The 15,416-nt window shown below is 38.9% G+C and overlaps 1 protein-coding gene across 1 annotated transcript in view; it reads left to right on the top strand.

Annotated features, from left to right (window-relative positions):
- LRPPRC (leucine rich pentatricopeptide repeat containing) overlaps positions 1-9,908 on the top strand; it is a 95,776-nt gene extending 85,868 nt beyond the window's left edge. Inside the window, exons 35-40 of the mRNA XM_085315782.1 lie at positions 611-750; positions 911-1,026; positions 4,112-4,186; positions 5,486-5,570; positions 8,288-8,430; positions 9,781-9,908. Coding sequence (XP_085171908.1) covers positions 611-750; positions 911-1,026; positions 4,112-4,186; positions 5,486-5,570; positions 8,288-8,430; positions 9,781-9,837 — 616 coding nt within the window. The 3' untranslated portion in view covers positions 9,838-9,908. The remainder of the gene's footprint in view (positions 1-610; positions 751-910; positions 1,027-4,111; positions 4,187-5,485; positions 5,571-8,287; positions 8,431-9,780) is intronic.
- The last annotated feature ends 5,508 nt before the right edge of the window (positions 9,909-15,416 follow it).

The following is a 15,416-nucleotide window of genomic DNA, read 5'->3' as shown; positions in this document are numbered from 1 at the left end:
TAGAACACTAGAGAAGTAGATTTTACACTTTAATGAATAATTCCTGAATTATTTTATTAGCATTTGGTATGTTAACACCATGCATTAGTAGCATATCTGTGTAGGTAAAGGTACTGGCCAAATGACATTTTGTATCATTTTTTGCATCTAAAAAGGCAGACATGGGAAGCCAAGTAAATAATTAATTGAATATCATTAAAAAAATACTTGAGTTGTCTACATTAATTATTCAAATACGTTCTGTTAATGTTTTGGTTTTACCTTCTAGTTTTGCAGAATACATTTTTCTTTGTTTTTTTTTAAAGCAACTAGCCAATGTTCATCTTCATTTAATCGGGGGGGGGGGGGGAATAGAGGTATAAAAAAGCACAGGCAGATATGCTTAAGTATTTTTACATGTATTGTCATCCAAAAAATCAACTTGCAGGTTCATTTATTCATTCATCCATAAATGGTTTAACTTTGTTACAATAACTTAATGAAGGGAGTCATGGTACTTAACCATTGCTGGAACATGTAGCATTAATTAGAAGAAAAACTTGAATATGGATGCTGTTTAAGGTATATAAATCTTAATGTGAAAAATTAAGCCAGTGTCGTTTTTTCTTAGCGATAACCTTGATACTGCATTGGAATACATTGAGCCTCTGCTTATCTCTGGTGCACAGAATCCTGATCAACCCGTCAGAAATATTTCCTATTTGTTAAGAAAGTTGTCTGAGGAAGGATTAGAGCCAGCTTTGGAAAAATGTAAGTTGATTGCAATGATATTTAAATATTATGACAAGGTAAAGATGTTATGGAAGAGCTATTGCATGTAAAATCTGTGCAGTCAGCAAAAGTCATGCCAGTGAAGTTTACAGAAGTGGCTTTTTAGTCAAATGTTCCTTATGTACCCGTCTTCTTGCAGTTGGTGTGATGGCAGAACGACTAGCCAATCAGTTTGGAATTTACAGACCTGTCACAGATCTCTTCCTTCAATATGTAGATGCCAACAGAGTGGATGATGCCAGAGCACTGCTACAGGTAAGGATACAACAAGAGGTATAGAACTGCTTACAAATTTTTACAGATAAACTGAGAAATTACTCAGAAAAAGATGTCATGAAGTGCAGTGCATAGCACTGGCTAATAGTAGTTTGCTTTAGCATTCCAGTGTGAATGGCGTGATGATAGTGTTTAGATTAGACTATTCTAAACTGCAGCCTAGCGCTGCAGTGCTAATGGCACTAGTGGGTGCCAGAGTGAAAACGCTTTCTGTCTTCTAACAACCTGTGAAATAACCTCAAGCAAAGGAAAGAGAACTTGTGTGTTTCTTGAAATTCTGTCCAAAGACAATATTCACTGACGATTATTCTATTACACAGCTTCTTGCAAACTGTCTCCTTTTAATTTCTCACCTACTTTCTTAAGTGCTATAAACGTAATGTGTCTCTTAAAAGTGTACAAGCCAGAAGTGGTCAGTGTTTGCTTTTTGTAGACATTATTTCAGTTGATTGCTAAAAAACTGTACGTGCTGCATTCAAGGTTTATTAAGAGCTGAATTTGCCTTCTATTCAGTTGAGTGTCACAGATGCATTAAAAGACAAATGCTGGTCTCTGTGGCCACAGTCTCAGTGAAATTAGCAGTCTTCGAGGAATGAGACGACTGCATTCATGCCATTTCAGCAGAGCTAAATACAGAGCTGAGCCAGAGGCAGAGCGAACGGTGGGTGATAAGAGCTGCCGCTGGCAGTGTACACAAACAGGCTCCGCCGGGGAGTCTCTTCCCAGCAGGTGGCAGTCAAACAATCACAGCGATTCTGCAGATTGCTGTGTTTGTGTCGGCTCCCTGCCTCAAATTGAGGCCTGTTACCAATTTCTGATAGTGAATAGCATTATATTCACTTACCAGCTGCTAAGTATTTTAAGCTGTTAAAGAAAAACCTCTGCTTTATCCATCAGATGGTTTATGATATTCCAAGACTTTTTTTTTTTTTTTGCTTCCTTAAGAAGAACGGAGATCAAAAAATGTGTTCAGTGACTCAATGCTGTAGAGCGAGGTCTGTTATTTGTATATTGACCTCTGTGGAATATTACTCAGTTTATTGTTTGCCTAACTGGTCATCATTAATTTAAATGGAGATTATGATTTTTAATACAAAAAGCATTTTGCATTCATGCATACTGTGATTCTGTGATTTTGCATAAGCTAAGCCTATTCCTATATTAATGATAATACAAAGCATCAAAATGTGAAAATATTCTCAAGTTACCTTACTCTTTCTTGTCTTTGATTTCTCTTTGATTAGATAATGAAAATCAGAGTGGTGGGGTTTTTTTCTTTTTTGCTTTTTGCAAAGAGAGTTCTTTGCATTTTTATGTAAAAGTTGCATGTTCTAAAAATTTTTTTAAATGAATAATTTCCACTGGTATATTTTTAAAACCTCTAATTAGGACAGAATCCAAATTTAGGACATATACTTAAGTTTATGACTCTATAGCATACTTGAAATAATATTGTATATACTATATGTTGGGGGATGATTCTAAAATGTATCATGGTAAATGGAAATTCAGAGTTAACTGACTTGAGATTTTTTAATATTCTGTAGGAAAAAAAAAATTAAGCTGTTTTAAACATTCTTTACTATTACTGTGGATCAAGTATTCTACTAATAGGTAACACAAAGATAGTAGTCACTGTCTGCCTCTTATTATTCTCTTGAACAGTAGAAAGTAAAGCACAACCAAAATGCATTTTCTCTTGTAACAAGCTAAAGTGTTAGTAATACATAGAGAACCTTTGCTTTCAGAAGTGCATCTAAGGATCTGTTTACACCTTAAAGAGAACACAATAGAGAGTTGGGGTTTTATTTGTTGGGGAGTGGGGAGACGCCTGTACTGCCTTGGGGGAGGATGTTTTTACTGGCAAGTCGCAAGTGTTTGATAGCTTAGCCTTGAAAGGGGACTGCGGAAAGCATTTTTTCAGTTAGACTGTCCCTTTGCTCTCCGAGCTCCCTGGTTTTTTATACTGGCAATAGGTGAGAGTGGCAAGAAGCAGTAGATGAGATGTCACAAGGTTTTTTCCCCACAAATGTTTTGCATCTGTTTATCAGCATAAAGCAGATTTTTGTTGGAACAGGATAGGGTACATGAGTGTCACCGTTTCCATCTCCGTTTCCTTGATGGAATTGAGGCTTCTGCCTCTTTCACCTGGACCTTAAAGAACTTGTCAAAAGGTATCATACGCGCAGTACGTTAACAATGAAGCAACAAAACGTTCTTGTCTGTGGGTGTCTGAAATGCTAATTGAATGCAGTAAATTCACGGTATGGGTACTTTTATATGCACAGCGTTCTCTTCTTCCTGGGCATTTTGGTACTGATAGAATGTCTTACAGCTCATGAAAAGCACTGGGCATTGTAAGAATTTTAAGATTTACATCTTGGAGAAACATAAACTGAAATATTGTCTTGTATATTTTATATTGGTTTAGTTTTTAAAATAAGGTAGATTTTTGACTTATCTGGTCTGTCTCAAACTTTAAGTTCAACTTTTCTTTCTCTCTCTCAAACACTGTCTATTCCAGTGAAAGCCTTTTATAAAATAGAGAGATTGAAATCAGTCCTTTGTATGCATAAGTGTAGGTAATTATACTTTAAAGAGAACTTGCTTTGTACATTTTAATTTTTATAAAGAAACGAGCAGTTATCTCCCTGACACCTTATTAAATGTATAATTAACCTTATGATCCCTAGCTCACTTGTGAATGCTTGGCAGTATAATTGGAGAGGAACAGTGTTTCTCTTTTTCGTTCTTTTGCAGTCCTAAACCTCGTTTTTGTGGTATGTTGAAGTATTAGTTTAATTCTTTCCCCTTTTGTTTTAAACAAACATTGTTTTTGGAATGGTAGGTATAAAGTTTATCAGAAGTGGGCATGAAATGAACTTGTTTTCCATGCTTAGTCTTTTTTTTGGTCAATTACTTTGAAAAGTAATAGTATAGTTACCAGTAATACATATTAATATATTATATTGTAAACCTCTGCAATTGCAAATTTTCATCTTAGTCATTTTACTTATCAAGAATCTGCTCTTGACTGTGACATTAATTATTTCTTTTTCTTTAGAGGTGTGGTGCATTAGTTGAGGAGAAGAGAACATTAGTGAATTTTATGGCTAAATCATCATCTAAACCAGGACAGGTATAATATTTTGAATTTACATCATGGAATATGTAACAGTATCTTATTTAATCAACCTTTATTGAAATTCTTTGGATCTCAAACTTCAAAATCTTTTCATGTTCAAAGTTTGACAGTGTTGTCAGTTTTCTTTAGGGGAGGAGAAAAGGTTAATTTGCAGAGCTGGTTACCTTAAATATATATATAATATGTATTTTATAGAGCATAATGAAAACGAGAATGTAATTAATACTTCTCTATTGTTTCAGTATTTTTTATGAGATACTTTAGATCTCACAAACATCACGCTTCTTTATTTACAGCACTAGCCAATTCAGTATGAGAATTTAATCTGAAATATATATATATATGTGTGTGTGTGTGTGTGTGTGTATATATATTGCCTACATTGTATGAATACAAGTTAGAACCTCAGACAATTTCTAATTAGAAAACACCTCTGTTTACATTAGAAGACTTACTTGTATTACTTGCTATGGTGGTTTGGGCATGAATCTAGTTTGAAGATGTATTCAGATTTTTTCCTTTCTACTCATTCCCATGATCTAAAATGTTCCCATTTATGTACCTGCCCTTCTCCTGTCCCCACCCTCTGTGCCCCAAGAAGTAAAGAAAAAAATAATAATTTTCTTTCACAGAAGAGCAGCACTAGGAGACAATTCAAACAAAAAACAGAGTGAATACTTTGCAAGTGATTAAAATGTGCATTTATATATACTGAGAAAATCGTCATTAACAAATATTTATGGATGAATAAAGATGCTATTAATTTTTTTTTTTTTTTTTCTTTTTAATTCAACATCTGAGACTTTTTGAAACCGGGGGGCAGGGAGGGAAAGGAGGTATGGGTGCTCCAAATTTAAGCATGTTAATTAGTGATCTGACTGTTTTTAAGCGTTGATCATCAGCCACCATTAAGTCCATGAATACAGCTGAGTGAGCTACCTTTTTTTAATCGTTGAAACCCTAACATATTGTTATTAATAGATGAGTCACTTCCTTCAAAAAATTATTTGGGAAAGTAACTTTTAGACTCCTTTTTGTGGGAGGTTTTGTCCCTTGCCTCCTCATTATTTTCTTCCCTATCCCCATTATTTATTTCATTTATTTTATTTTGTGCCCGGTTTCTTTGGCTATTTCTTGTCTGTGTGTGAAATGTGACTTCTACATTTAGTTGAACATTCCACTACTTGTTAAATTCTTTGAAAGAGTCTGAAATAATTCTAATTTTGGCAATTATAATTTGTTCTATAAGATTTGAAGTAAGTACTCCTTTTGTCTGTGCATTTAATCTCCTAGGCAAAGAAGATAGAGACACTTATAGAACTGATTCCTGATCATCTAGATCTGGCAATTGCATACCGATACCTCATGAGATGTTACGGTAATGTACTGTTTTTGCAATATTTTTTTTTTAGTAAGAGCTAAATCTTAATATCATAGAAACCCTTAGAGCAGCAGTAGGATCCTATTGTACGACTTGGAGCTTGTTTTACAGCTTGAGCTACAAAGAGGTGGAGTTTTTGTTTGGCTAGGGGTTTTTTTGTTTAATTTTGTTGGGCCCTGTATGCCATACTAGCTATTAGACTGGAAAAATAACCAATTGATTTGAGCCTGAATCCTTTACAAAAGAAGTTGTATTAAGTTAAAGGACAGTGCTGCAATAGAGGCTAGGAAGTGGCTTCTTGGAAAGAAAAAGAATCCATCCTAACCTATGCAGAGAATTACTTGGCAAGTAAGTAAGTGGATGAATGACTTTACAAATGAATCCTTCTTTTTTTTTTTTTTTTTTTTTTGCTTGCTTGAAACTGTAATATGTGTTTTAATTCCTTTTATGTGTTCCGAAATCGTGATTAGCAAAGACCTTATTTTTATTAGTATAGATTCTTTATACCTGGGTTAATTTGGCTAAATTTAATATTTTAGCTGACTTCATTTGGGTTTAGCTAAGTAGTTTTATTTACAGGAAGGATATGTAATTCTGTTCACATGTGCTTCACAAGCAAAAAGATAAAATGACCAAAGTCTTCATGCTCTAATACGTTACAAGGGAGATCAATAGGAACATTTTAGTAAAACGCTTCTGAAGCAAACACAATGGCTTTGACCTTCTTTAGCTGATCAAAGTATAGTGTTAAAGGAATACAAACATTCCTGTATTTCAATTAACTTGTAGAAGTTATCTTATGATAGAGTATCTAACTTTCAGAACTCACTTGCACAGTAATGTTCAAAACAGTAATTGCTAGCAAAATATTTTAGCCCTGTGGTTTCATTCACAGGAGGATATTTTCTACCATGTCATTATTTAAAAATAATAACAATACATTATTGTCACCAGCATTTTATTTACTGCTTTACACTCTCACTGGTCCCTCAATACTTTTACCTGAGTAAAAGTTCTGTAAGTGAACAGATTTTTTTTTTAAACACTCGCTGGCTACATCATAGTTCAGTGTTTTGTGAAGAGGTTGCAGAGAAGCCTCAAATGCTGAGGCATTAAATACCAGCATAGAGAGTTCTTAAAGCTATTCCTAGGTTAGTCTGTACAGAGCTCTTGTCTGTATTAGACACATTTCATTTCTGAATCAGATGAAAGACAGTTCTGAATCAGATGAAATCAGTTACTTGACACGCTTTACCAGGACTTGATTGGATGAGTCATATTAGGATACTATATTTGAATTTTCCACTGCATCTTTGTTTTAGGAAGATAGGTGTTGTCCTACTACTTGGATATCTGGGGGTGAAGTGAAGTATGTCTTCTAGAAAAAGGAAATATCATGCCAAGTCTCATTTGTGTGGTCTGTTAAACACAATCTATTAGCTCTACTTCTATTTTAAAGGAATGGGAAGTTAATAATGTCTTTTTCACTAAACTGTCACTTCATGCAGTTTCTGTAGCCTCCTACATTTAAAAAGTAGCTCATCCACTTACCAGATGTGAGTGGGAAGCCTTTTCTCTTGAGAAAGGGACCAAGGTATATATTTCTGCATAATTTAAGCTTTTTTTCTTTTTTGGCTTTTCAAGCATCACTAGTTTTGTAGCCCTTATGGTGGTGAAGATAACTTTCTAAATGTGAATAAATGCAACCACTGGTATAGCAAGTTATTTCTGAGCCTGAGACAGCTCCCTTTCTCCAGATGTTTGAGTTTTCCCAAGCAACAAGATGAATTTAACTGGTTATGATGGTTTCCCTGCTGTTTTCAGGGTGCTGGGAGCTGTTATGGTGCTTCTAGGATCCTGAGGACAACAGTGATACTGTCAGGAACCTGTTTAATTTCATCTTGTTGCTGCTTAAGCAAAACTCTGAGCAGCAATGTTTATGGCTAAGCATGGGGAGAGAGGAGTCAATGGAAAAGGAAGAGCACAGCAGAGACCATCCTGTTTGTCTGCTCTCCCACTTTAGAGGGAGGAGAAATACACTCTGCTCTTCTACAGCTTGAAGTGAATAGAGTTTTAAATAAATGGACAAAGGATTTGCTAGAGACTGTTGCTGTATAGAGATGGTGCCGTTAATGGAATAACCAGCAAAATGTTACTGGTTACTTAAGTAGTTAAGGTTTATAATAGTGGACTAGCAAAGATTTTGTCCTGTTCAGTAGGGTGAAATACGGTTTCTCTTGGGGGTTTTGTTTTGCTTTAATGAATTCTGACCTTTGTCTTTGTTCCTGTAGTTTTGATGTAGTCCGCACCTGTAACTGTAATAACCATAACAATATTCTGCTCTTACTTACTTAAAGGAATGAAGTTCTGTTCCAAAGCTCTTGAGTGCTGAACTCGAGGAGTTATTGTTCTAGATCTGTTTTTATGTTTTATCACTTGCTTCAGAACGAGGCGTATGGCTCTGCACCTCAAACCCGAGAGCGTTCTCACTGTGCAGCTTTGTGGTTCCCGCACATTCGGAAGGAATCGATCGTCCAGCTTCAAAGCAAAAGGGAAAGCTCGAATGGCTATTATGTTCTGTGTTTCTTCATATACAAATTGTCAATAGACCTTTTAGAATATGTCTTAGAAAATAATGGGAATGAGTGGCATCACAAAAACAGGTGAAAAGAGAAGCTTTTAATCATTTTGGTGTTGTCATTTTTTTTCCTCAGAATCAGATGGGGATGTTGCGTCTGTAAAGGCTGTGTTTGAGAAAACGAAAGCAAAGAATATACAGCTGCATGAGCTATCTCTGAAATCTATAGCAGCTTTTCTGAAAAAAGCAGGAGAGCCTGTCCCTTTCACTGAACCCCCTGTGAGTATTTCCTAATTAAAAAATAGATCTGCAGAGTTGGGTATGTTCCTTATTAATAAAATAGATTGCATGAATGGGGATTAAATCTCTGCAGAGATTCCTCAGAGGAGGTAATGTAGGAAGTACCGAGTATTGTAGGAACTATGGTAATCTTCCGTTGGCTTTGACTTGGGAAAATAAAAACCTTTTGGGGCTTATTGTTTTTAAAGTACCTGATCCTTATCAGGCACTTATCTACAGGTATATGTTTATCAAATGTCCTTTGGACATTTATCTCAGTAGTTAAACTTCAAAAGATTTTTAGAATGTGAATTTCATTAACATTTAATGGATTTTTGTTTTTATTAATTACCTGTTTTATAGCTAATAAAAGCTGTTGTACTCGTATGATGGAATTTTGTAGGAATTATTTTTTCTATTGCAGCTTTATTTCTAGCTACTTTGCTAACAGATACTTGCAATTGTGCAAGTATCTCTTATTTGAAGGTGACAAGTGGCATGACACTAAATCTGTCAAGACTGCAAATGCTTCTTTCATATCATTCCCTTGACTAACAGACTACTAGTACCGTTTTAGCTAAATGTTAGGCTTTAAAGAGTTATTTTCCCTCTCCGAGCAAACTTTTTTTATTGCCATCTGCCAGCCCCTTTTTACGTTTTGAAATAAGTACTTTTCTGTTGTTTTCTAAGGACTTGAGTATATGTGGTTTCTCTATATTGCATCATGTTAAATGTGATGATCTTTGTGATAAAATGCGATAAATGTGATTTCTTTTTAAATTTTGCAAAGAAGAATGGGAGGAAATGTTGCCTCAAAATGTTTGCGCTAACCTGTAACCAGCTGCACAGTTTTTCCTGAATTGTGACATAATTTATAATACGGAATTTATTTGGACTGTGTAAATTTAAATTCTAGAATGTCTATTTCTCATGTGCACTTAGTGAAAATAGGAGGGTTTTTTCAAAGTCACTGGAATGATTCATCATCTGATCTTCATGTTCAATTATTTCTTTAATACAACTTGATGTTTAAAAGCATCTTACACTTTTTTTTTTCCTGCGGAATTGCAGATTGTAGTTAAAAAGTATTTTCATTTTTAGAATGAAAAAGATTATATTATCGCACTTTGTAATAGATGTTTCATTGTGCATTTTTGGCAAGGTTTTCTCTTTGCCTTTTATTCTCTCTCCGTGGTATTTCTCTTAATTACACAGACTTCAATACAGATGTAGTTTTTCATGACAGAATAATAGATTTTTCTTTTGCCGGGATATACGACTTTGTTCACAGTTAGTAACTTTTCAGTTCAAACAATGTTTAACTTGTTTATTCTGCTTTTCTATTTATAGGAGACTTTCAGATTCTATATGGAAAAATGGAGGAAAAGAAGATCTGAAGCATCTTGAACAAATTATCTTTTATGATTTAGTTTATGAAATTGTTTAAATATTACATTCAATAAAAATTTTAAAAAGCATGTTGTTCTGTGTAATTTTTAATATAAATACTATGTTTAAACAGCACTTTCCATAGCTATAATTAATAGAAACATTTATTAATAGAAATGCTTTTCTTCTCTTAAAATTGCTAGCGAAATATTAAGATGCAGCTTCTAGGCTATTCCTCTGTTTTGATGTTTGACCTGCTGTGACCTGAATTGTACTCTGGCTCCTGTTGCTTCATTGAATATGTATATACGAGGAAAGTTGCTGGAGGGATACGTAGCTGTAACTTAGCCAACTGTCCTGTCTTTCGTTGTTCTTTCCCTGAGCAATGTACTTCGGCTTGGAAAGTAAAAGGTTAAAGAACATCTTTTTCAGTATTCATCTGTATTAACTGAGAAAAAATAAAGACGTCTTTTGGTTAGAATTTTCCTCAATGTACTTCTGTGTAAGATACCTCGTTAGGGGGTTGGATATTAGAGGGAGGTTTTAAAAGAAAAAAAAGAGGTTTTACATTTTACACTAGCTTGTGTGTTGTAGCTTTGCACTGTTTTTAATCCACTCTCATAGCTGTTAGTCCAGTTATTTATGGCAGTAAGAACTGCACGTTCACTAAAAATGCATTTTTAACAAGGGAGATATTACTTGCAGGGACAACACTTAACTTGCATGCCTTGACAAATATGCTTTAGTTGTATAAATGTGGGAGTTTGCATAACCTATAAACCCATAAGGTTTTACCGTCTGTGGCTGTGCGGTCCTGAAAATGACACACTCCTATAAATCACTAGGATGAAAGGGTACAAAGAAAATATGTCCCTTATCTCTGTGAGTGATGATGGAAACCCACAGATCTGTGTATCAGTATACTCAACGGAATAAAGTGCCAATGCAACACTGCAAGCACGTTTTAATGTTGTAATTTGGTCCCCCCATGGCAGGGCTCCAAATGAAAGTTTATCTGTGAGTGTTTAACTTTGTGGATGTGTTTTTCATTGCTGTTTTTGTTTTGCGTTTTTAGTTAATTTGTTTGTTTGGTTTTCCCACATAAGCAAGCTTAAATAAGTTGGGAAGAATTGGAAGACTTAATTTTTTTCAGTAAAATTTTCAGTTAACTTAAACTAGCAAGTGTGCTTTTAAATGCCCAAAATATTCATCTTACGCCTCATTTTTTTGAGTAACGCTAGACAGGGCAGAAGGGAGTGATAAGTTTGTTTTCCAAGCAGACTGGTTGAATCCCAGCTATGAGCTCTGTCTGTTGTATCGGTGGTATGGCTGTATGATAACCTTCACTATTAGTATGCAGCTTCTTTCTTTCTTTTCTATTCTGTTTTGTTTTGTTCTCCCTATTGGATTTGGTGCGGAGAATCTCTGGTTTTGGAATTCACCTAATAACAGTAGTCTTGCACGATGGCTACTGTAATCCAGAATGGGGTGGGAAGAGATGAAAAGTCCTGGAATATGAATATAGATGACTTTACATATGAACTAGAAAATACACACTATATATTCTGTACCTATGTGGTGCTAGCTATCTTGCACCTCTTGTTCCTGTATTACCAAGATCAAGGCATTAACTGTTGAAATTTCATTCACAGCTTAATGGTTGTTGCGTGCCCTATCTGAAAGCAGGACAAAGCAGTAGTCAGATTATTTCATTTTAAAATGGAGATGTTTCCCTTTCCTAAGCTACAGCTACATTAAATGTGTTTCAGTATAATAGCAGCATAATTGAAGACTGTGTCAACTAGTTTGCACCCCTTTCTCTCATGCCGCAGCTCTTGATTTTAGAGGTCATCTTGTGAATCTCTCAATTTCACAGCAGTAGCTGTGCTCCAGTAAGTGGAGTCAAATCTGAGTGTAAGTTGAGGCAATAGGGCCTGTTTGCCTTTTAAGCTGGACTAGCACTTAGGTTAAGGAAGGGCAGTGAATATTACTTGAGGCAAATGCTAAGTCTGCACTGAGGAAGGTAGCGGCAGTGCTTTGTAGATGTGAACCAGCTTTGCTGGCAAGGAGGAGGGACCCTGTGGGTGGAGGACCTTCCGCCTGCTTGACCTGCTGTGGTTTGTTGTCAGGTGCTGCAGCCTTCGTTAGTCCCGTGCTGCGGTCCGGGAAGCTTGGGTGCTCCCTGGCTGCTGGCCGCCTCCTTTTGAGGCGGAAAGGAAACCCGTAACGCAGCGCGTGGCTCTGTCTGCCTAGCCCTGCCTTGGCGCTTGTGATCGTAAGCGTGGGCCCCTGTTCACTTCAGGCTGTGCCTTCTGGGGCATGATTTTCTCTGGCTGAAGCCTTCTTATGGAGAGCATAGCTGACCCCAGCTGCTGGCTGCTAGTGCCTGCGCAGGCTGTCTGGCCGCGGCAGGGTAGCACCAGTCCCATGTCTCTACATTTTCTTGTAATTTGCTTGACTTGAGCTCTGACTGGGTGGTGGCCCATAATTTTACAGTTGCAGCTCGGAAGTGGAAAGCGAATTTGGTAGTCCGGAACCGAAGAATACAAGTGACGCTGCTTTCTGCTCTGAAAGACCACTTTGTGAGCGACGGCGTGGGACGCTTTAATGTGGGCTGAAGGAGCAGGCCGCTGAGGCAGCTACACCTCCGGGTGAGCCGCTGCTGGAGCGTGCTAGGAGCAAACGGCGCCGGGGCTTTGTGGCCCCAGTGGCACACGGGGAAGGGGCACGCTGACCGACCGCTTGGGATCACGTTGCCTGGCCCGTGGAGCTTAAATTATTACTGTGGCAGAAATGGGAAGGCAAGGGTTATTCGGGATCGGGAAAGACTGCTGTTGCGTCGTCGTATTTCTGAATTTCTGTTCCAGTAAATGTTTCCTGTATAATTAAGGAATGATTACACAGAGAAATAGTCTCTCTCCTGTCTTTAAAATGTGGAACAGTGAGGGAGTCATGCCAGTCTGGGGCACAATCATCTCAGTCTAAACCAGTGTTACACTAGGAGGGTTTTGCAGAGTCGGCATTTGTGCCACCTCTCCTATAATACGCTTGAAATGATAAGTTTCTTGTGCCTTGGTGCGCTGTGCAGCCCTATGAGGCTCAGCCATTTCAAGCATGAATAAAAATACAATTCAGACGGTTAGCATTTCTTCACCAAATATGTAGGCAGTTTCATTATTTATTTAATTCTTTTTTATATATTCAAAGAAAGAAACCTGTAAGATGACAAAATGCAGAATGGCAGTCCTGTGAACGTGTCACTGTGATTTATTAGTCCAGATACAAAACTTACTCTGTCATACTGACCACAGCACTTTACTTATCCCTTTGAAACAGAATCATTTGCCGCTGGCTAGTGGATAACTGGAATTTGGCAAGATGTAGAGCAGGTGTGGTGTCCTATGGGTGTCTGCAGATAGGAGTGTGCTTTTCCAGAGGCTCCATGGGAAGCTGATCATGCGCTGACATGAAATGACCTGACACGTTCCCGTAAAAAGCAAAGCGCGTGTGCGTGTTTGCAGAACAGCGCGTCTTGATTGGGTTGAGAGGAGCAGAGAAAGGTTCCTGCTTGACCTGAGGTGGCTCCGCGTCGCTGCTGCGCCCGGCGCCGCCTTGCGGACTCCCCTCTTTCCCCTGCCTCCCTGTGGGGCTGCGGGGAGGCTGCGTTTTGTTTTTTAAACTCAACATAGGAAAAGTTTCCCTGTTAACTACAAATATAGTCATTTTGCAGCATGATAATTATATGCTGTAGTTTTATCATTATCTACTAAAACAGTTCATTTAGCTCATTGTCTCCTGAGACCCTTTTCTGTAGCAAGAAACATAGCTTGGTAGCTTCGTGGCTGTCTTTAGACTTCCTTAAAATGTATCCACTGTTGAAAAATGGGTAGCTGAAGCAATCGTACCTTTGGCAGTGGCAGCTCCAATGGTTTTCTGTAGGTGATTACCCGAGCCAGCGAGATCCCATCTGCAGCTCACGGTGAGGACTTTGGTGACGGCAGGATCCTAAGTGCGTGCATTGGCAGAGGGACCGTGTCCACCGGATCCACGGTCTTTACTGCTGTTCTCGGCGGTGCAGCGCTCCCAGGCTCTCCAGGAACACGGTAGCAGGAGAAGTGACAAGGATGCAATGAGAGATGTTTCGCTGGTCGATGACATAGATGCAAACAGATTTATCATGTCGAAGGAAACTGCAATTTCCAGTGCTGTTGTGGTTTTGCAGTAAAGGTGGAAAAAACGGCCTTTTAGCAAAAGTTTCTCTCAATTTCTTTAAATCTTTCTCATAATTTCTGTGTAAAGTGCAAAATTACCCCTTCAGAATGGCTGCAGCCTCTGCTGGCTTGCCAGTACTTTTAGAAATGAATAATCAGAGGAAACCCAAAATTATTATTTAGAGGACTGGCTCCAAATGAGATTGTAACCAAATCCAGGGGCGTCGTTCTGAGTCCTTGAATGAGCGTGCAGATCATCAGCTGCATGAACAAAGTTTTGAGTTTTCCATTAGGTACAGAAATAAGAGCAAATACGGACGTTCGAGATTGGAATTTTCTCTACCGTTTCCTGTAGTTATCAGAAGGAGATAACAGAAACCGTCTCACGCGGCTACCGCGGACGGGGGTTCTGCTGTGTTCTGCTTTCAGGTGCAACTATTAACACAAAGTTTCTCTGTGATGCTCTTAAACGTGTGCGTTACAGGTGGTTAGCGCTCCGCACTGATGTACCGCCCTGATGAAGGAAGGGCAGCGGCAGCGTTGCCGTGGCCTTCAGCAGTAGCTCCAAACCTCCCTGCGGTTCTCTAGTTCTGATAGTTATTTCACCTCGAAGAGCTTTGAACGGGAATGAGCTCGAGGTTCGGAAAATAGCCAACTGCTATGTCTCGCAGTGAGAATGGTGACTCTTGAAAACCAGCAACACGTTCAACTGTTGGTTTTACCAGTGGACTGCGTCTGCCTTTCTGCACGTAGCCCTTGAGAGCGGGGTGCGTGCGAAAGGTGGAGTTAGGCTGGGTGGGGAGGGTTGCGGTACCCGAGATGAGCCCTCAGGGGAGGAGATGCGGATGGAAGTGGAGCAGGGAGTGGGCTGGGCTGAGGGGAAGCCATGGGGGCTTGCTGGGGACGGGACTGTCCTGGAGGGCACGAAGGGTGAGCGTGGGCAGCACGGGCAGGGGTACTTCTAGCCTGCTCGAAGGAGGCTCTGAAAGGTGGTTTTGCTGAGTGCTGTTTTTATTTACGGCAGAGGCTGTGACGTGTGGTCAGGCTCGCTGTGGTGGAGCTCCAAAGGGGTGAGAAGTGCTGGAGCGACGTCTGGAGGCAGCTCTGGCCACGCGGCTGCTGTCTGGGGGCTCGGCCGTGCGGAAGGTAACACGGACAAGGAGCCGGAAGCGTTACGGTGGTGCTTTAGGCCTGTTTGGACTGGAAATGGCAGAGCTTAAATTACACGGGCTTGAAGGGCCAGGAGGAGCGGGAACGGCCCTCAGCTCGTTGGCGGACGGGGTGGGTGACGAAACCGCTGGGGACCTCTGCCTTTCTCATGGCTCCCGGCCTGTCCTCCTCGACCGCTTTTCCTTAGGGATGCCCGGCAGGGCGGGAAGGCAGCTA

The sequence above is a fragment of the Rhea americana genome, unplaced genomic scaffold (assembly GCF_003343005.1).
Source record: "Rhea americana isolate MKP2758 unplaced genomic scaffold, rheAme1 scaffold_44, whole genome shotgun sequence".
Lineage (NCBI taxonomy): Eukaryota > Metazoa > Chordata > Aves > Rheiformes > Rheidae > Rhea > Rhea americana.
Note: the sequence above shows the minus strand (reverse complement) of the source record. Positions and strands in the feature narration are given on the sequence as shown.